Source organism: Syngnathus floridae, chromosome 15 (genome assembly GCF_059516105.1).
Source record: "Syngnathus floridae isolate MCC-2025c chromosome 15, RoL_Sflo_1.0, whole genome shotgun sequence".
Taxonomy (NCBI): Eukaryota; Metazoa; Chordata; class Actinopteri; order Syngnathiformes; family Syngnathidae; genus Syngnathus; species Syngnathus floridae.
The window spans coordinates 10,111,256-10,133,321 of record NC_142427.1 but is presented as its reverse complement, the minus strand read 5'-3'; the positions used below and the strand labels follow the sequence as shown (position 1 = coordinate 10,133,321).

The following is a 22,066-nucleotide window of genomic DNA, read 5'->3' as shown; positions in this document are numbered from 1 at the left end:
AACACAATAATGTACTATTCAATATTCATATTATATTTCGTGTAGTCATATAACTTCTATTTTATTGATTACAAACATTTTTGAGCTAGTTCTTTAAAAATACTAGACCGCTTAAGATGATTTAAGAGCTCTTATTTTGAAGGAAAATCAGCCAAAACGGAAAAGTCTTCCTTTACTTTTTGGGACAATTGTTGCAGGTCCTGAATGGCTGAGCGGCAGAGGCTGCAGCTCTTTGCCTGCTTGCCTGAACGTTGCTCGTGTTTGCTCTCAGACTGGAATAGTCAGCAGCTGCTCTCAGCGAAACAAACAACCTGTCATTCAATCGGGCAAGGGCGGGGCTTCAGCCAAGAAACGGGGCTGATGGGAAATGCTGTTCTTGCGTTTTTTGCTATTTCTGGATCCGCCCGGGGTCGCTGGTGTGCTTGCAGAAAGTTTCCCGGCTCTCCTGGCCCTAAAAGGAGCTACAGCAGAAAGTTTAGAACATTGATACTTATGGTTTGAGGCCCTTGGTGTGCAGGGAATCTTTTAGGTGAAACCAGAAATGACAAATAAAAACAATTAAAAAAAAAAAAGCGTTTTCCCACAGGGTCTATCTTCTGTCCATTTTGCCACCTAACGCAAAATAATTTTTGGGCCATTTCAACACCTGTCTGCTGTTCATGCATTTGGTTGCAGTATTGAACGCCACCGATAGAGGGTGCCAAAACTCAAATAAATAGGTCTTTGGTGCAAACGGAACCACTTTAATCTTTTTTTTTTTTTTTTAGTGTGATCAAAATATAATTTGACATAATGCATTAACATCATAACTCATACAAACATTCAGACAAACCAACAAAATTCACATCAAAGTCACACACGGCAGCCAAACGGGTACAAAATGGAGTCCAGAAGAAAGCATTGTCATCATTTGCGCATTCCATTTGAACTTTTTTTTTTGGTTTGTTTGTTTTTTGCAAATACAGAAAACAGTATCAAACATTAGGTTATCTCATGACAAAAACAAGGACCTGACGCATGCATTTTTTTTTTGTTTGGTTTTCTTTTTCAGAATATCGAGCTTGCATACAAAGGCAGACTGCTTGCAAAATCACATCGTCGCTTTGAGTCGGTAAATGTCGGTCAGGCTGTCGCTTATTGGAGGAGACGGTGATTATTGGGATCAATATAGAGCAGCGAGGGGGGGAGGCACAAATAATAGTCATCAAAATCATGTTAAACAGCTTGCCAACAATAGCGTAGGCTTCGGAAAGGTTCAATAAGTTCATAACTTAAAATGGGAGTCAACTGGATTTCAACATAAAACCAGCAACTAAAAATAAATTACTTGAAATAAACAAAAATGTAAAATTTGCAGTTAATCTACATAAAATACTTACTTTAAAATACAATTACAACTGAAAAACTTAACTGGGGAAATCAACACAATAAAATATAGTTGTATTTAAATACATTTAAAACAAATTAAATAATATACAACAAACCAATGATAAATAAAATTATTAAAAATAAAACAATTTGAATTAAAAAAAACAAAAGAATCCAAATGATATACATTTAAAATAAAATACCATCAAAAATCAAATACAATTGAGTCCAAATAAAATGTATAAAAAAAAAATAATCTGAAAACCATGCCAGGTGCTTGACTGGCAGTCTAGCACGTCTTTGCGCAAAGGCAGCATCTGCACTCAAAAGGTCACGCCTCGCATTCAGACTCATAAATAAGTGACGGACAAAAAACGCTACGTGTATCTCTGCCTCAACTCATCAGGGTCTCACCCGGCCCTCGCGACCTCACCTGTTGCTCCCGTGAAAATCAAATAAAATCCAACAAAGCGTAGGGAGGGGGGGTAAGGGGCCTTGAAATCACGACATGATCCGAGCACTGAGGTGCACATTCTCAGCCCACTTCTACATTCTGCTCACGTGGAGCATTGGACAAATGAAAGGAAGGATGGTTGAGGTGAATGCAGGCATGTGCTGGGACGGCGGGGTCGGGTCTGAGGGCGAGATGAGGGACATTCAGTCATTTAGGGAGCCGGGTAGCTCGTTGGTCAGCGTGTGCCAGCGCTCGATCTTCTTGTCCTTGTTCTTGAGGCAGTCGAACCAGTGCTTGAGTCGCTCCCCGTTGGCGTTGATGCCCAGAGAGACGCCGCCTGGAGTCAGGGAACAAGGCTTAAGTCATCGGGATCTTTGCGGCCGCTGGGGATCCAACTTACCGATGAAATCGTTGGACTTGCCGATGTCGTAGTCCCACACGGTCACCTCCAGGGTCTTCTTGGTAAGATCCGCGTACTTAATGTCGTAACAGAACTCCTGCGCAAAAGCAGTTTGCTGTTTAGTTGGACGTTCCCAGTTCGAATCTGACAGTTCCATTTCTTCAAGAAGCTCATTATTCACCCCCCCCGCCCTTCTTAAAAGTGTCTGGTCTGTTTATGAGTTGTAAAAGCCAAACTTGCTACATTGCCTTAAAATCAAAGCAATCTAGGACGTTTGTGTCGGAAGGAAAGGCCAAGAGGTGACGGCGGAATACGAGCGGGGAAAAATGTCAAAGCAAATGTCAAGCCGCTGGCCTTTGAGTGGATTTGGCCAGGTAGGGGAGGGGAGGGGGGGGGGGGGTGCTCCTACATGCACCAATGTTGTTAAAGGAAAATAAAAAAAAATATCACGAGCCCTCGTGAAATATTACAATCCATCACAAAACCGAATCACACAAGTCAGGCTCACTGCGGTTGCTACCTCGTTGAACTCGGGATTGAGCGTCTTCTTCTTGACGGCCGTCTTGTGCTTGGACTTTTTGTTCTCGTCGGGTTTCAGGTACCTGCCAAGAGCGCAACAACAAATTACCGATTTAACGCCCCCAGGGGGAGCTGTGGCTCTGCCCTTCGTAGCAGACGCTGCCCCTTTATGTCACATCGGCAGACGCCACAAAAAAAAGACACAAAGACAAAATGCCGATAAACGTATTTAGAATTTTTGCAACCCGCTCTCATTGCCATATGCGCCATTCCACTGCTGATTAGTTCTTTTTTTTTTTCTCGCCCTTTTTACAGACACACACAGATTCCAATTTCAATTTCCCAAGGTAATAAACACTGCGTGTCGTTGATGAGGACGACGCGGTGGCGAACGTAATTGCCTTGGCATCAAAACCAGACGAGCGACCTCGAGGGCCAACGAGAGAACCCAAATAAATTCACACTGGTCAAATTTAATCATTTCTACCCCACCAAAATAAAGCCGTCTGTGATGTAAAATGATCAAATTTGTATGAATTGTATTTTTTTTCTTTTTTTAAATCGACACCTATGTCATTGTGTCCTTCATGCTCTTCAAATCTACCGGACAACGATGGTCCTCTCCCGATGCTTTTGTTCCGGAGGTGTACGCTGCGCTAGCTGTCGGAAATTAATTGCTTGGCCGGATCAAAGCGTGAGGAAATGCTCAGGTGTGATAAAACGACACACACACACAAAAAAAAACGAAGAGGAAGAACGCTCCTTGAAATTGTAGCTTTTCTGCCACTTGATGTAATCACAGACGAATGGGACCTCCTTTCAGCGTAAGTGTCTGAAGTGAGGTGATAACGATGTATTAGGACTGATACGAACGGCGAGCGAACATGAGGCTTGCGCTAAAACACAATGTGCTTATTTTTTTGGGGTGATAGGGGTTAAGGTAATAAAGGATATTTTGTCAATGGAGTCCCAACAATCAAAATTTGAAAATTTAGCACCTGAAGTCGGCATGTCCTCCATGACCGGACCCACAAAAAAAAAAACACTTTTGGGCCCAGGTGCTTTGTACGTACGTTTTGACGTAGGGGTCTGAGAAGCCATTGGCGTCCATGGCGGCAAGGTGGGCACAGCGTATGATGCCCACCACCAAGCACGACTTGAGGGTGTTGTATTTGAGGGAGATCATGATGCGCCCTCGTTCCTCCAGTGACTTGTCCTCTGTCTTGTTCACCTGGGAGGACAAAAAAAACCCCATAAAAACTCTTTTCCCAGGTTTAAAATTACGATTCATCCTCCTTAAGTGATCTAAAAAAAATAAGGTTGGATGGGAAGTCTCTTATCGTACACACAAAAGCTCTCGCCACTCATTCGGTAGAACTTTTTTTATTTTTTATTTTACAGAAGCCCCGCAATGCAATTTCCCGGCGAGTGACCCTGCAGCCGCTGATTGTGTGAATATACCGTCCCTCCACACCACATTTTTTTCAATCAAATGCTGCCAAAAAAAAAAGCCGCATCAGCGACATAAAATGCACACACAGCCTTTGAGAAGAAAAAAAAAAGCAAACAGGAAGAAAAAAAAATGATAGCCGGCCATCAAGCCAGTTGAAAGTGCAAATGCAGGCTTTTTCTGTTAATTCGAGCCATTTCCAATGGTTGCCCGCTAACTCATTTGGACCAGCGAGTTTCGTCTGTTTGCAAATGATTAGAAAACGCGCAAAGCTGGCGACTTCAAATCACTGGAGAGGAGGGGAGGAGTGCTCGCTTGACTTTAGAAATTGATGGTGGGAAAAGATTCGTTCGTCAGCCTGCTTCCCTCAGCATCCCGGCTCTTGCGCATAATTTTGCGTGGGAGCGCAACACGTCCGCACCGCCTGCGTCCACAGCGGGGAAACTACTCAGACATCACGTCGGCATGCCAACACGCTTCCGCCTGGCCGTTTTCCCGTCGCTCACTCGCGTAGCGGACGGACGAACGAGGCACCTGACCAAAATGTCTGACATCAATTTGGTCCGACTCGCTGGTAAACAAAACGAATCAATAAAAAGAGCTACTTACGGGTAGCTGCTTTTCCAGGCAGTTGTTGAAGGTCTTGGTCTGATTGGGCTTCAGCTTCTTGAGAGGGATTCGCGTCTCACCGATGAACTCGTTGTGGCGGAATTTGTCCTCGTCACACACGGAAATCCTAGCAGGAGGATACGACTCCGATGATTCGGCTCAAGTGATTCGGGTGAGCGAATCGGGTTGCCCAAAAATGCTGCCGACAAAAGTTACGGTGGCTTCACCGACTCGGGTTAAGGGGACTGGGATGAAACGGCGGCGAGTCAGATGATTCGATTCACTGACTCAAGTTAGCACTGCAGACTACTCTAATTTGATTCAATGACTCAAACTACACTGACAATTTGTGCACCAAATGTACGTTTCCAGCTCTTACGCCTGGCCTTTGCTTTTGCCTCCTATCTTTTACGTCATTACCATGAAATGACAAGAAAGAAAAAAAAAAAGGACAACACACACACACACAAGTGAAGTGGTGCCGGATGGACAGGTGCTGCTGAATTCAATTTAGCAAAAGAAATGATGTGCACTGTGGAAATGTGCGAGGGCTTCGCTCAGTGCTGATTGTTTGTGAAAAGGCTTCATCAGCGCTGGACGGCGGCCGTGTGATGACACACACACACACACACACACAAACAGACACAAAGTGTGTTTGGAGAGTGTTGATAAGGCCGCGCTGCTACAAACAATAAATTCACTCCACGACATTCTCAACAGCTCGCAGCAAATAAAAGCAAGCTTCGTTATTTGACTGTAGCTCACCCAAGAGCTCAGCCAAGTCTTGTTTTTCTTCTATTTGTGTATCTTCCAGTATAGCTCAGTGCTGCCGATAAATATTGTGGCGCAATGTGGTACTACACCAAAGAAGAAATTTGAGCTAGCTCGTACAGACTGCAAAAAAATATTTAATAAATATATTTCTATCATAAGAAACCTCATTTGGATCTTTACATTTTGTTGCATATGCTCAATTGAAGAGCGAAGGAGCCTACGGCAGCCTGATGATGAAATTTAATGAGATGGACTTATCTCAAATTAATGAGTGACTCCACAATCTCCACCTCTTCAAACAACAACTCGGCGTTTTGAATATAAGGATGGCAATTAATGAAGCGCCGTCTGAATGATGAAATGAATCCCATTAGCCGCTAAGTCGTTTTCTTTTTTTTTTTTTACACGGTGAGTCACAATGGCAACGATGAAAATGGACTTCCATGGAGGGAGTTTTCTTTTTCAGCGTGACTGACATTTGTAAAGAGCTAAACAAAAAAAGTCCAGAGAACAAAACCTGGACTGTTTCACATGTTGAAAAAGCAACAGTGATGTTACGCAAGGTACAAAGTGTGACCTTTATCTTTATCAAGTTGGTTGTATAATGGTATGCGTTGCAAATAAAGTAACGCGCAGCCCAGGATTTCTTTTGAAAGCGTTTAAAAGCCGTTTCCATGACTACCGCCACATTTGGAAGTTGAGGACAATCCAACAAGGACGAGAAAAGAAAGATTATTCTTCAGAAAAAAAAGTTGTTTTGTTTTTAGAGAAAGTGACTCATGAGAATTTTTCTCCCCATGGAGGCCAGAATCAGAATAAAAAAAAAAAATAAAAAAAAATCTCAGTCTCTTGGTAGCCGCGTCTATCGTGAGTGGACCAACCCAAAAGGTCAAGGGTCAAGCAAGGAGTACCTGAGTGTTTTGCGGACCATGTCCTCATCGGTGATGCCGTAATAGGTCAGCGTCTCGCTCCAGACAGGGTTGAGCGTGTTGTGCAGGGTCTTGGTCCGAAGTTTATTGGCCTGCCAGACAGACGTATTTTTTATTTTTTTTTTAATATTATAACTTAAAACTATCTCCGAAATACAAAAAAAACGTTCTAGTGTTATTTTGACCGTTTGAGCCGATATAAAACAAACAAACCGAAGTTGCCAGTTCCCATCGGGAGATTTATGACGCCAACGACTTCATTCCGCAGATGCAGTCGGCTCGATTTGAGGTTTCGTTTTTTTCTGATCGTTTTGACACCCGTCTGGCGTGCCAGCGCATTGGAATTCAACGTGCGCCGCCCTGCCAACAATCCGTCTAATGACGCTCAGGTGGCGCGTTGGGAAAAACTCAAGGTGTTCCCGAACGAGCACCTTAACCTTGGCGGGGCCTTCGCACCGGCATGTGATGCTGAACGGGGGTCGCAAAATTCAATTTCAACGGCAAAATTCATTTATGGCAGCTTGGTGTTCTTTTGTCATTGCACAAGCCGTTTATCTTCTCACACATTTGCCGGAACACAAAAAATTGCATATTTTCAACAAAATTTTGTTGCTACTTTCAGAATAAATTTCATTTTTTAGATTTAAAAAAAAAAAGTCACAATGTCATAGTGTTTTTAAATTGTGTCAACATGGTGAGAATAAAAATTGGATTTTTTTTTCAAGCCTAAAGTCAGATTGAGTTTTTTGTAGATACCTTTGATAGAAAATCTTTTTTTTGCCGCCAAGGTGAAAACATACCTTACTGGCACCGGGTAGCAGGTGCAGCTTGACGTAGGGGTCCGAAAGCCCGTTGTGGTCCATTGGCTTGAGCCCCTGCCCAGAAGAAAACAAATAAATAAATAGTTTTGAACCCGCAGTTTTAATTAAGATTTTTTTTCCCCCCTCAACGCCTTTATTTTGGAAAAGACGGCGTAAAATTTATCTCTTCGTTAAGGTTTTAACGGCAAACTTGACTGACATCTTATTAGCGGAACCACCGATGAGTCAATAGAAGAAACCTTATTTGGAATTTCTTCCATTCTGGCCACGCCGAATGACAAACGGCGTCAGCGGGAGTCAATTTACAAGCGCAATCTCCTCGCCAGTCGTGACCCGTGTGCGTTTCATTCGCTGCCTTATTTCCTCTCCTTCCCCGGTGAATCCTCATCCATGTATGCCGTATATACGCATTACGACACCATTGGATAATCGTGGTGGGAAGTAACCGAGTAGAAATAACTATCTCTAATTGAATCAATTGTCGTACAGAGGCTGAGATCAACCGGAGTCAAACTTGGTCAATAAAGCTGCTGGTGAAATGAATTCAAATTCCATAGATCTCACCTCCACAAAAAAATTTCTTAGGTGGTTAGACCCACAAAAAAAATACGTGCAAAAAAAAACATGGCAGCAACTTCCAATTACTTCCCTAAAAATTACAAATTTTTAAACTAAATTTCAGACTCGACATCCAGGAGTTTAATCAATACAAGTACACTAAGTGAAATTAATAATTGTACTTTATGATGGTCATTGACTTTTGCTAAGAACAGACTTTTCAGCCGAAGGGACATCTGCATCAGCGTGCGCTTTTGGACACTCACTTGATCGTAATTAGCGATTCATTAGAGACGGACGACCGCAGCAACACGGCAGATGGGCGACATGCATCACGATGTCGCTAACGGCCGCGGGCAAGACCGAGAAACATCTGCTGGCGCTTAATCGCTAATAAGTTGCCTCGGTTTCAATCCGCATTTTCTAAGCGGTCTGACACTTCAAAAAGGTGGAATTGATCAAATGCTAAATGAGAGACGTATGGTTTGGGGAAACGAGGGGATAAGTGATTTTTTTTTTAACATGTGTTAAGTTATTAAAAAAAAAAGCATATTAATAAAATATGCGGCACGATAAAGCTATTGAGTCTCAGCAGTCATTTGTGATTCAAACCGAGTCCTTTTTTTTGTGTCCACACACACACACAGATCCACTTTGATTTCCTCGTGTCGCTATCAGCCTCCTCATCAGCGCGGCATACGTCTTCATTATCATATCTGACCGGGCTGGTGACACCGAGGCGGACGAGGCATCAATCACGGAAAATAACAGGAGCGCTGCGACAGGACCATCAGCGCTGCTAAATTTACTCACGCTCTATACTTGCGGAGAAATAAAGATACTACTGGAGTTAAAAAAAAAAAAAAAAGTTTAGATTGAAATGTTCTTAAGTAGGAGTAGAAATACATATTTAGAATTCTTTTTGAGTGACTTATTGGCAAATTTTTGTGTGCCGGTATTTCGACTTGGCACTTGCCACCTCTGTGGAACATGGAGCGTGGGGTTAAGGCTGGGGGGGGGGGGGGCTGAGGGGGGTGATTGAGTTGGGGGGGGAGCACCTGCGGTCTTGACGTTGTGTAATGTCGCCAGCCGGGCAGATGGGCCCGACCGATCGCCGAGGAGTTACAGCTCGGTCGGGCGGGGACAGGCCGTGTTGATGGAAAGTCATTTATTTGAGAAGGAAAACAAAGCAGCCAAGGCGGCTGAGGCGTAATGGAGACGTATCTCTGCGGTGCATTGCAGATTTTTAAAAGATTATTTTATTGGGGATATGTTTTTATTTTTGGATGTTTGGGAGTGACCATAGAGAAAGGTTCAGGTGTGGAATCACAATGAGGGAAGTCAGGGGCGAACAGGGCGGGAGTTGGAGGTGGGATGTCAATCGGGGTCCACTGGTGGTTGGGGATGCTTGTGGAGATAAGACGGAACGATTGAGTCAACGATTGCGGCTTATCTTGCAGGCTTACCTTCTTGTATCTGGGAACAGGGAGCTGTTTGTGTGTGTGTGTGTGTGTGTGTGTGTGTGTGTGTGCATGGCAACACAGAGAGCATGCAAAAAAAAAGTTGGGGAAGAAAAGAGGGAAGGAAATAAAGTCATGAGATTGAAAACAGGAATGTGACATAAATCAAAGTAATTGCACAAGATAAGAAACAATAAGATGGGAAATAAACGATAAATGGAACCTCCAAAGTTAAGGCACACTTTCTGATCGCAATCTACCGACAAAAACTTTGCCCAAATAACAAATTGCAAACCCCTTCCGCATCGTTGCCAAAAAATTAGCTCGAGGCAAACGTACAAAATGAACTGCCATGCAAATTAGCATGGATGCTACGTCAACTAATCAACATTCAAACAAGCTTGACACTTGGAGAACAGCAGCAAAAAAAAAATCAAGGCTTTAGAATTGCAATTTACAACTGGGGAAATTGGAGAAGAAAAAAAAAACCTGGCGCATTTTGTGATTTCTCCGTGCAGGGAAAACAAAAGGGCAAACCGCAGGAGGAAGGGTCTCATGAAAAGACGGCAGCTGGCGTGTCAAGGTAGGTTGCAGCGTAGGCGGCGAGGAATTAACAGGTCGAGCTTGGACCTTCCATTCAACGCTGACACAGCGTCTGACTCACCCGACGTGTTCATTCATGAAAACACACAACTGAGTCCCCAGGTGCCTCTTATTTCTTGATCCATCCAACTAGTTGCCCCTTAGGGGCATGCAATTTGGCGGCCATGTCTACCATGAGCAGGGAATTCATCCGCCATTTTGTAAAACTTCATGGTTTGCCATAGAATAAATTACCTCCCCTAAAATCAGTGTTTGTCTTTCTCGAGTAGACCCACAAAAAAAAAAGCCACGGCTTAAAAATGCACAAGAAGTCTACCATGGTTATCTCACCGACTTCATCGCCATAAACGAGCTTCGATTAAAGCGGACCGGAGTGTAAGCAGCCTTGTTTTCGAATTCCTCCGAAAGCCGCCTGACCAAACAAACCACCTCGATTTGGCCTTGATTTAATTAGCGCCAGAGAAAGGGAGCCTAGCGGGGGTGGTGTGTGTGTGTCGCCAAGGTAGGAGACATTTTTTTGGTCCTTGGTGCACTCAAAGCCAGACGGGGGAGTGGAAATAACCTCATTTGTCTGAGAATGAAAAGCGACGGAGAAGGCAGGGGTGGTAATTGCTTTAATCAAGGCGAGTTGCGGAGGTAACATTTTGTGCCTTTGACGCATTAGCATGTAAAACACGTGCTAATGGTTACGTAAGCCCGATGGCCTGACTTGAAGGTAGACGGGGGGAAAAAAAAAAGTTTGCCACGTCAATGGAGTCGTAAAATTAATTCCGGCTGGTGTCCTTGTCTGACAGTTTCCTCAAGTTGTCAAGACGAAACAAAAGGTTCTGTAAAAGAGGTGTTATAAATCAGTGCGCCATCGCGGCGACTTGGCAGCGCTAAGGCGAAAACCCCGAATGACCTGCGGGAGAAAACGATATGGCCGCAGAAATGGAAGCTACGGGGAAAAAGAAACCCGTTTGTTCCTCCCTTCTGCTATCCGTTGGATTATTTCCTTTTTTTATATTTAATCCGCGGAGGTTAAATGAGAAACAGACGTCTTTCCCGCCGCAGGATGTGTTAAGGCGCAAAAAATATTCACGCGGTGTCGTATGAATATTGACGCGGGCAACATATTGAAAGCGTGTCGGCGGCGTTATGCAAATTTGGCTTCGATTCCCCCTGCCGCTCTCCGCTGCTGTTTATGCACCAGTAAAGGGAAAATGTCAGCAGTCTGTCACTGCTGCAAAATTTACATTTTCAATGGCCAATTGATCTTTCAAATTTTGCGCCGTATCAAAAATGATGCCTGTGGGAAAGGTTATCAGAATGTCTGCTTTTTATATAAACACAAAATGGGCATGCCGAGGCTAGTTGGGGCGGGGTCACGCTCAATTGGTCAATTTGATTGCCGACTCCAGGATGGAAACAAATTCCCGGGTAGCGCTACTGGCATGGTGATGGACCAGAGTGAGCTCAAAAATGGTAATATAAAAACAAAATTGGCAAAACTTCCTGTGCTTTTTAGGAGATAGATTTTTTGTGGGTCCACTACTGGTAGACATCCCCACCAAATGTCAAATTGCTAACCAACAGATTGTTTTTCCCCTACCTCAAAATATCAGAGCGAGCGACCCAAAGTGACCTTAAAATGGCTGCTTCAAACAAAATGGCAGGCTTCCTGTGTCGACTAGAATTTTTCTTTTCATCCTTCAAATTTCAAATGGGCGACAGACGCTTACCTTGGCTTTGTTAATGGTGCAGTGCAGAGCATTGTGCTCCTGGTCGTACAGCAAGCTGAAGTCCAGCGTTCCCAGCGTGGCTGCAACGGGAAAAAAACCAAAATTCAAATTGTTGCTCAATTTGCAAGCTTTCTGCGTTGCGACGCCGGCGGCGATTACGAGAAGAAGAAAGAACGAAAAATATGGCAAGGAGCCAAACTTTGTCTTGCCAGAAGCAAATAGAAGACCACACTTTGGTGGGCACCGTGCGCTCGGAAGGAACAAGTGCTCGAGTGTTAACGTGCTCGCCTATGCCAGGCCGCCATGAGCAATTTTCTCGCCTGCTTTGCTGCGGCTTCCCATTATTTCCTCCTCATTAGAGTGGGACGACACGATCTGTTAATTTAAAAAAAAAAGAAAGTGTTGTTTGTTTTGCTTATTAGCCGAGATGATTTCAGAGAGATGGAAAAAGCAAGTTGTTTTAGAATTTGTCAGACACGCACACTTGACACGACAATCTGGCGTTGACCTCAAGGGGGAGAGGGGAGGGGGGGGGGCAAATAGAAAGCAGGCTCCGCACTTGACACAAGCGCCACCACAATAATTCGCACATTTGCATACTGATCGAGAATTACATGCCTTGCCGCTTCGTCGCAATTTTCACCCTCCTCGTCGTTATTCGCAATTAGGGTCGAGGAAGGAACGCATCGGCAAACATTGGCCATGTTTGAAGTGACGTTTCGCAACTCTACAGGTGACTTGTTTAGCTTTTTTTGGACCTACCTCTATCACAAATTGTGAAAAATTGACAGTTCATAATTCCCTAAAACAAAGCAACCGTAATGTATGACGACTGAACAACAGGGGTTCGAGGATTGACCCCTGGGGCACTCCACGATCACAGAGTCACATAGAAGCACCAGATTTTGCTTGAAATCTGTTTCCGTCATATTGATTCTGAACTTTCCTGCCATTGTTGCCGCATGTAGCTAAAAAAACTCTTCCGGCGAGCAGTCGATGTGTCGATTTGCGCCTGCTTTTTCCGGCAGGTGTGATTGTGACTCATCGCACTCAGCGGAGAGTTGGAGAAGCATTCTATCGCCTCAAAAGCTGCTAAAAATATCAAAAACCGGCTGCAAAACTGTCAGTTGGGGCGGATGTGGACCTGGAAGTCCACCGGAATGGTCCCGATAGCCCGGCGAGGAGCATTCCCGCTACAAATCCGCATCACACACCCGTCGCACTTGACGAGCACCTTTGCGAGATCTCTAAAAATAAACCCGGCTATTTTGAATGAACTCGAGGCGGGTAATCCAAGGCGGGTCGAGGCGACAGGTAGACCTCGATCACAAGGCCACGAAACCACACGGCCGCGCGGTTGTTTGCCACCGCCTCGGTCGTCACGGGCACGGAGGCTCCTGCGGAGTGAGCTGATAAAAAGTGCGACGCGTGAATTGCCTGACACTAAAGGTGTTGCCATGACAACTGAGGAAGATCCGTAAAGTGTATTAAATGACAACAAGTGGACCTTGAGCTTCTGCCCCCCTGCCTTCCCCCCGTGAGGAATAAAAGAGGCATTTTAGCGGTATTAGCGATATGAGGACAGCGAGGTGTTAGCGTAGGTAGCGAGACACATATCAAGCGGCATGGCAACACGTATTGTAGCCCTGAATTGACATGAGGATCACGTCAACGTCTAAGTGTGTATTCGGAAAGGCTGCGCGTACGAACGCCTCGTCGTCCATGCGAACGGGCGCCGGGCCTTTATTTGGAGCAAAAAAAAAATTGTTGAAATGAGCTTTAAAAGAAGACGAATAAAGCCGATTATAATCAGTTGTTGACCTTATTTTGATTTTTTGGCGGAACTCTGTTGACAGGAAGCGAGCAGAGGTAACAAAAGCGGACTTGATGAGGCTGGTGATGAAAAAACGAAAGACGGCAGGAGCGCAAGACATGTTTTGCATCGAGCACATTAGCCAGTATTTTTACACGGGCCACCCGCAGACGACTATTAAACGCCTCGAGAGAGGAACAGACGGCGGCGTGCGACGGGAGGAGGCCCGGTGGGTCAACGCCAGGCGAGGAACAAGAAACAGCTTTGGGAGCCTGCTTGATGATTCACTTTCACTGCAATGGATGCCAGTGTGTGGCCTGAGGCGGTTTTCTTTTTTTTTTTTTGATACAAGGAGGGGAATAATGGGCATTCAAATGGTGGCATGTACTTGAGAAAAATAAACGCCTGCCTCAAATAAATGCCGGAGAAGTTCCTGGAAGCCTACCTTCAAACCACGACCCTGATTTAAAACCACAACCAAGATTTGAAACCCTAATTTGCTAAATTGGTCTTTGACTTGTCTAGCCTATGACAATACGTCTTGTGTCAAAACGAGTGTCGTTTTTTTATTTTCGGAGGGGTGGGGTGAGTGCGGGTCTTCATTTTTTCCGTCACGCGCCCTGATTTTCAGCAGCAGCTGGGCTGGGCTGCTTTTTGACAGTAATCGCGCCACACGCTCGCGCGTTTGCCCGCTCTGGCGGCTTATCGGGCCATCACAACGCACGTTATTGTCCATTACGGGATTTCGCCTTCCCTCCGGCGGCGCAGACGACACGCCGAGACACTTTGTGCCTGGAAAAGCTTGCTAAAGGCCCAAAAGACTCGCCACCACTGTCAAAGCTTTTACATGGGATACAATGTTTGGACGCTGGAGCGCTTGATGGCTGCTTCCACGTCAGATACACTGAGCCTCGGCTTAAAACCCTAATTTGAAACCCTACCTTGAAAACCGTGCAGACGTGTGCACGTTCGGTCCGGCCACATGCATGCATTACGCGCCTGTAAACGAATTACGCTATCTGGCCACACTCTGGCTCTTCCCCCAAAGCAGCGCGACTAATCCGGTTGGTTGCCAGGAAGTGAGCGAGTCCGGCCGACGGATGAGGCGGCCCGTCAAATAGGCCGCCGCGGTCGGCCGGCCGCACTTGATTTAATATCGGCCTGGGGAGGAAATAAATGGCCGGTTGCGGAAGATTGGAGGTGGGGACGGGAGGGTCACGCGGAAAATGAACCGAGGCGCGGTCTATTTCCTGGCGCCGCCATTTGTCGCGCTTATTTTCACGAGCGCTGCCGGGGATTTCCATGAAGTCACAAAAGCTGTTTTACAAATGTTTCCTATTTTAATTTTTTTCACTCAGAATTCTGTGGTACTACTGCATTCGAGCAATTCCTTCCACATGGCATTCTAATTACAGTGCCGTGAAAAAGTTTGTGAACCCTTAGGATTTTACAATATATTTGCACTTTTTTTAAAGAAATGACGGTGACAAGTTTACAAAAGTGTTACAGGATATTGACACAAGGCTAGTTAGCATTGACACAAATCTGCAAAACCCTGTTTTAACAGGAAGCATAAGAAAATAGCAAAAAAATCAAAACACAGGTGTGAATAAGTTTGTGAACCTTTCCACCTATAGAAGTTAAAACTGACTGTGTGACATGTCTTTCAATACTAGATGACTTCAGGTAATTTCATGTGACTTGACAGACCTTAAAGCCACACTTGTTGTATACTCACCTGAATGTACTTGTCATTTAGTAGAGCTATACCTGCGTGGACACAAACATTACAAATCTAGCAATGGGAAGATCTAAAGAGCTGTCTCCAGACCACAGAGGAGCAATAATTGCAGCTCACAAATCTGGAAAAGGTTACAAAACCATAGCCAAAGATCTGCAGCTACATGTTTCAACTGTAAGACAAGTGATTTACAAGTACCAAGAACATGGAGTAACTACTTCACTTCGAAGATCTGGTCGTCCAAGGAAGATAACAGGCAGAGCAGAAAGAAAGATGGTGAGAGAAGTCACTGATAACCCCAGACTTACCTCTAGAGACCTTCAGAAATCTCTCTCAAGCAAAGGAATTGAAGTTCATGACAGCACCATCAGAAAAAGACTGGCTCAGAATAACCTTCATGGAAGGGTAGCAAGGAAGAAGCCATTACTATCAAAAAAGAATATTGCAGCTCGGTTAAAATTTGCTCAAGAGCACATAGGAAAGCCTCAAGAATTTTGGAACAACATTTTATGGACTGATGAATCTAAAATAGAACTTTTTGGCCAAAATCAAAACAGATTTGTTTGGAGACGACCAAGCACAGCTTATCAACAAAAGCACCTCATCCCAACTGTAAAACATGGAGGAGGACGAGTACTCGTATGGGGCTGCTTTGCAGCAGCAGGACCAGGGCAACTTACCATCATAGAAGGAATCATGAATTCCGAGGTTTACCAAAATATTCTGGAAGAAAACGTTAAACCGTCTGTAAAGAAGCTCAAGTTAAGAAGAAACTGGATGCTGCAACAGGACAATGATCCAAAGCATGCAAGTAAATCAACATCGGAATGGCTCAAAAAGAAAAAATTCAATGTTCTGGAGTGGCCCAGTCAAAGTCCAGACTTAAATCCGATAGAAATGTTGTGGTCGGACCTGAAAAAAGCAGTGCACCAAAGAAAACCATCAAACCTTGGACAACTGAAGCAGTTCTGCAGGGAGGAGTGGCCCAAAATCTCCCCAGCTCGATGTGAGAGACTCGTCAGTACTTACAAGAAAAGATTGCAAGAAGTCATTGCTGCTAAAGGAGGTGCAACAAGCTATTAACTCTGACTGTTGGCAAGGGTTCACAAACTTATTCACAACTGCGTTTTCATTATTTTGTTATTCTTGTGTGTTTATAGTTAAAATATAGTCCTATTAATTTGTATTCAGCCATAATGGCAATGTGTCACCATTCTGTAACACTATTGTGAACTTGTCTCCGTTATTTCTTTAAAAAAATGCAAATATATTGTAAAATCCTAAGGGTTCACAAACTTTTTCACGGCACTGTAGCGTCCGTTCATTATTTTTCTCGCTGGCTGCTTTGTAATTACGTTGGACTTGAACAGAGCGCCCCCCGCCCCCAACCGATTCATTCATGTTTGCGCCGCGGACAAACAATCGGGCTTTGTTGTCAACAATTTGCCACCGCCGTCACGGACAGCAAATCTCAGTAATCAAGACGCTAACGAGGCCAAGTCCAACACAATCACGCGCGTGTGTTTTTATTTGGGGCCATTGCTTGTTTGTTGAATTTTTTTTTTACCAGTTTATGACATCACAGAGCCGAAGAAAAAGAAAATGCTCCATAAAATTGGGCGAACGTGTCGATCATAACAGGACAAAAACACTACTCGAATGTCAGCCATTTTAGTTTGAAGCAGCCATTTTGAGGCAAATTTAAGAGATTGGAAACTTAAACAAAATTGGAAACAAAATGAACCACTGAGAAGTTTCACCAGTCAAAGTGAAACTGAGCCAACAGTCTTATCATAACACGATGCCCGGAAAAAGAACTAAACGCCGAGTCTGCCATTTTGGTTCGAAGACGACATTTTGCACAAGTGGGCCATAAAAAACAAATGAAAAGCATTGAGGCATCGTACGGCTTCTGGGGGCGTTCCAAGCGCGTGGCGCTTTCAAATTGAAGCAGTACATCAGGGCGTCACTGGCCCAGACAGCAAACAAGCTTCGGGTTAGGGGTCGCCGCGAGAGTTATAGCTTGATTGGCTTGGGGGGGGGGTTATCACAAAAGAGAAACAAACACGGGCTGTAAATAAACAAGGATGTGTGGTGGGCGGCTGCGTTGTGGATCGCTAGCCCGCACAAGATGGAGCGGTCGCTCCAGGTGGCGTGTGCAAGATAGAAGGAGCAGCACAATGTGCATTCAATTGCAGCAACAACATTTTTTTTTCTCCGGTGTTATTAAGAACATGGATGGATGGATGGATGGATGTTTAAACGGGTTGCCGCCGTAACATGCCACCGAGTTCTTTCCACCTCATTCAACAGCTGTTTGAAAACAGCGTGCGTCATTTCGAATTTTTTTTTTCCCCTTCCATTTTTCAAGCCCTTACAAAGCCTTCGCGACACAATGCCCGAAATGGCCTTGTTTGGTCTGACACACTTTGAAAGAAGCCATTTTGGACGTGCACGTTGCAGGGAAGAGGAAGTGAGCGCACTTCAGCCCAACCTCAATCACTTGATTAACCCCCCCCCCTCCCTCACCCCCCACACGGTCGATTGACTGTGTTGCGCAATCCTTGCCCCAGTAAATACGAACGGCCATAATGATGGGAGTTGAGGCGCATCCCTTAGACAAAACCAGTGCTTTGCCGCCACTTTTAGCAATGATACATTTATTTGCTTTGAAAAGACTACTAGTTTACTGCTAACACATAACAAATGAACAGTTTGGAACAGTCTGGACTTAGATATTTCATCCGCATAGATATGTCCTCAGCAAAGAACGTCGCGGAGGAACGCAAGAATGGCGCCTTTTATGCGGGCTAGCGAAAGCGTGGGCGGAAGCCTCGCCACTCGCCGGCGTCTATTCAATTGCGCCCATCGAGCCAACGGCGCCGCGGGAGGGAGGCTCAGGTACACAAGGAAAAAAGCGCCAACAGGCAGAGTGACATTTCAAATCAAAGCAAATACTCTGGGCTGGCTTTTGTTCCATGAATGCGACATTGATTGCCGATAAAAGACATTTTATTCGGGCACGTCAAGGCGTTACTAAATTGTTAAGGCAGAGAGAAGAGCTTGCGCAAGTCACCCAGATTTTATTTGGCCAAGTAAAATATTGATGAACCCATTAATCGGATAATTATTTTGTAGAAAAAAACGTATCATGAATAAAATAACTCCTTTTGGCTCACTTACAGGCCTTAATAATTTGTTTTTTCTCCGACGGATAAAGAGAGATTTAGTTGGATTGGGCTACAAGTGTGAACCATTAGAATATGCGAGTCTGTTTTATTTATAGAGCACTTCTCGGAGAGAGGAGCGGCAAAGTACTCGAGCTGCTTCAACTACAGTTGCGCGCACCCAACGCCTCCTCGACGGGGCGATTTCCCCGGCGAAATCCCTCCTGCCATTCCTCTCATTACACATGAGGAATAAATCAATGGTGTCATTTGCTGCAATTGAAATGCAGATCACGCTAATGAGACACCGCGTAGATTTTTGTCCGCTAAGTAATTCAAAGACTTTTTTTTTTTTTTTTTTAGCCGGTCGGCCATTTCCAATTAATCCCGGGCGCCCGCAATTAATTGGCTAGAGGACAAAAGACCCCACCGGTCTGTAATTATTCTGACGAGTGACCCCTGGGAGGGTTAACAGTTGTGACATTTGTTTTTTGGGCAGAAATTTCAACTTGACTGGCTTTGTTTTTTGGTGAAAAGCGAAATGAGCGTGATGACAAGTCATTTCATGCCATATGTTTCCTTGAGAGACCAAGCACACACACCCAGCAGAAGGCTTCAGTGGGAGTTTTTTTGTTGCTGCTAGCGTGTGTTGAGTTATCAGTCTCCCGCTGGCCACCAGAACGTCATCAGTCTGTCTCCCCCCCCTAAAAGGCTCAATTCTAATTAGAAGCGAAGGTCGACTGAGTGCGTTTTGTGTGATTCCAAAATATTGGCCATATTCACGTTGGTGCTGCTGTTTTGGTTAGCAACAAGGTAGAGGAAAAAAAAAATCACACGCGTTAAATTTCCTAACGTAATATTCTTTTGTTAAATGAACTGACGGTGAAGTCTTGCGATATTTGCCGGTGAGACGGACGAGCGCGTCGATAATCGATGCGTACGCGCTTCTCGGAGAAGTCTCATTCCGCCCGGCTGAGAAAACGATCTATTTGCACATACCGTCAGGTTGGCGCGACCTCCGCGACTGACGCCGCATTCTCAGATGCGGATTGAATGAAAAAAGCAATTACCGGCCGACCGAGAGAAACGCTTTGACAAGGCTCGCAGTCTGAGAAAAAGTCCAACTTTAGCACTTTTAAGCCGCGACACAAATTGGAAATGTTTATGCCTGACGAGTCCTAATCTGCCGTGGCATCTTTACGCAGCCTTTAGCTTTTTGTGTGCGGTGCAGTCAGGAGTTTGATGCGATCAAATGACACGAGCGAGTCTCCAATCGCTCCGTCTTGTACGAGTCGAGTCGAATCAGATTATGTCAAGATGAGTCAAATCGGGTTGTTTCTGGTTGATCTGAATGAGCAGGCAGTCTTGAATTGGACTCCTCCAATGTTACTTTTCTATGAGGGGATCCAACCGGCACCCGGTGAGCCCCTCCCGCCCCCCAACAGCCCCAAACAATCGCCTTTGAGGCTTATCTCCTGCAAACACGAGAGCGTCGTGCGTTTGGCAGGACACGCCCGCTATTTCTCCTCAGCCCGGCGAGGACGCGATAGCCTCCGCCCGCTGGCGACAGCCGTTAATCGGCCTCTGCCCCCCCCCCTAAACGTTGCTGCACTTCAATTAAGAAAGTCAAGGTTGAGTCACAATGAGTCCCGTGTGTGTGTGGGGGGGCGGAATTGAGCTTTTATGCAGATTAGCCGCCGCAACCCGTTGAATTTGGCTCACAGGGGATGCAGCCCCACCCCGTCCCAGAGGAAGCGTGCATGCTGAATGGAGTCCCACAACAGGCGATCTGGGTCGCGGCTGCCTCGTTGCAATCGCAAACATTCAGCGCTCCATTTTGAGTTTTGAAATGTTGACCGACGTCACTCTCGTAAGAGCATCCTCACAACACTAAGGGCAAAAGTGGAGCCAAGGGGAGACTATGGCACCACTGCCGTCCAGCCCCAAATTACAGGAAAGGGGAGACAGTGGAGTTGCGTAGCGCAACAGGGCATCTGTTCTAACATCCAACATCTGCCTGCACCCCCTCCCCCATCATCATCATCATCTTCCTCCTTTCAGCCAGTGTAGGATTAAAGCGGCTCTAAAGCCCACACGCCCCGCCCCCTCCCACTGCGGTGGGATTAACGGACTTGTGTCACACATTAAGCCCCCGTCGCCAAGAAAAAAAAAAAACTGCAAGGAGGTCTGACACCATGAAAGTTGATTGATTCACAGTCAGCTGGGGATGACATTAGAGGGGTTTCGGGTCACCTGCAAATGAAGTTGTGGTCAAAGTGATTTATCTGGTTAAATTGAGCAGGTTCGTGCAAAGGGATTGACACGGGGTCATATGCTGATGAAAAGGTCACAAAATTGATTTGATTTTCAGGGTAGGGTTGATGGGAGGGGGGGGGATCTGCATTTCCAGTCAGCTGAGCATAAATTCCGAAAGCTAAAGCGGCACATCATCTCCAAGAGATGAAGTGGAGTATGGTGGAGGATGGGCGCTAGGTGAGGGGAGGCTTCCCACATCGTGAGTGACTTAGGGTTCACCTGTGGATGAAATTGCACTTACAGATTGCTGCCACAGTCAATCTGGAGGCAAAAAAAAAAAAAAAAACTTCACGCAGCCTAATGCTGTGCTAAAACGCCATGCATGTTCCTGAGGATGAGGTGAGCGGGTGCAACAGTTGTCTGTGTGTGTGAGGCGGCCACTTGCCACACACACACAGACACACAAACAATACATTCGCCGGAAAGACAACATGGAAAAGGTGACGGGACTAAAAAAAAAATAGAAAGAAAATCCCTCAGGCAGGGAGACGCTTGGCAAGCGGCGGAAAACAAGCGGCATCACTCACTGGAGTCGTCCGAGTCGTACGCCTCCACGTCGGGCTCATCATCTCTCCTGGAAGCCGAGGCTCCGGCGAACGCCCGCTCCGGGCTGTCCTCACTTTCCGAGGCGGCGGTCGGGGCGGTGGCGGCGCAGAGGGCGGCGCGCGGCGCCCCGACGGGCGGCAGGCCCCGAGGGTAGCGGGGGAAGTAGTCGGAGATCTGCTTGATGGGCTGGATGGGTCCGGGGCACACGTCAATGGCCATGTGCTCCTGGATGCTGATGGTGGGTTTCTCGCCTTTGCGTTGTGTCATGCATGCGGTCCAAGCCTTCTGCCGAGCGCAGCGCTGACGGGAAAGAAAGGGACAAAAACAAAAGAAAAGAAAGACAAGCTCCTCTCTCGGGCGGACACGCGCGATGCCGCTTTGCGGCCCCCCCCACCCCCGCCGTCTGAATGCCGCCCCTCCCGCCTTGGGTCCTTTCCCACTCTCCTGTTTGGAGACCCCCGCACTCCACCCTTGGCCGCCTATCTGCACCAGAGCGGAGGCAGGAGTGTGCGCCGAGGAGGGAAGAGCAAAGGGATTAGTCGGGGAAGGGGGGGGAAAATCAGCTGATGTTGCTGCCTAGCAACCGTCCGGTAAACAGGAACCGCCGCGTCACCGTGCTTAATTCCCACGTTAACCTCGTCCATCTGGACATCAAGTTAGAGTGCCCACACGTTCTCTTGAAATGCAACAGGTTGGAGATATCACAAACGACACTACAATAACGGCTTTGGGTCACCTGTCTAGAAAATAATTTACAAACACCTTCTATGGAAAGCCTGGAACCGCCCATCAACAGGTTGGACTGAGCTATGGCGTT

General features: G+C 45.8%; 1 protein-coding gene across 2 annotated transcripts; it reads right to left on the bottom strand.

Moving 5' to 3' along the window:
- Nucleotides 1-722: 722 nt before the first annotated feature.
- On the bottom strand, nucleotides 723-21,658 carry doc2b (double C2-like domains, beta). 2 transcript variants are annotated; one of them, XM_088397778.1, is made up of 10 exons: nucleotides 21,231-21,658; nucleotides 11,667-11,746; nucleotides 9,349-9,372; nucleotides 7,304-7,378; nucleotides 6,486-6,595; nucleotides 4,801-4,927; nucleotides 3,815-3,972; nucleotides 2,743-2,824; nucleotides 2,223-2,319; nucleotides 723-2,159 (listed from the first exon to the last, which is right to left on the bottom strand). In XM_088397778.1, exons 1-10 carry the CDS (start codon nucleotides 21,514-21,516, stop codon nucleotides 2,026-2,028), a joined length of 1,173 nt encoding a protein of 390 aa, XP_088253904.1. In that variant the 5' UTR covers nucleotides 21,517-21,658; the 3' UTR covers nucleotides 723-2,025. The 2 variants fall into 2 exon arrangements, with proteins under 2 accessions (XP_088253904.1, XP_088253906.1); XM_088397780.1 differs by lacking the exon at nucleotides 9,349-9,372.
- Nucleotides 21,659-22,066: the final 408 nt, after the last annotated feature.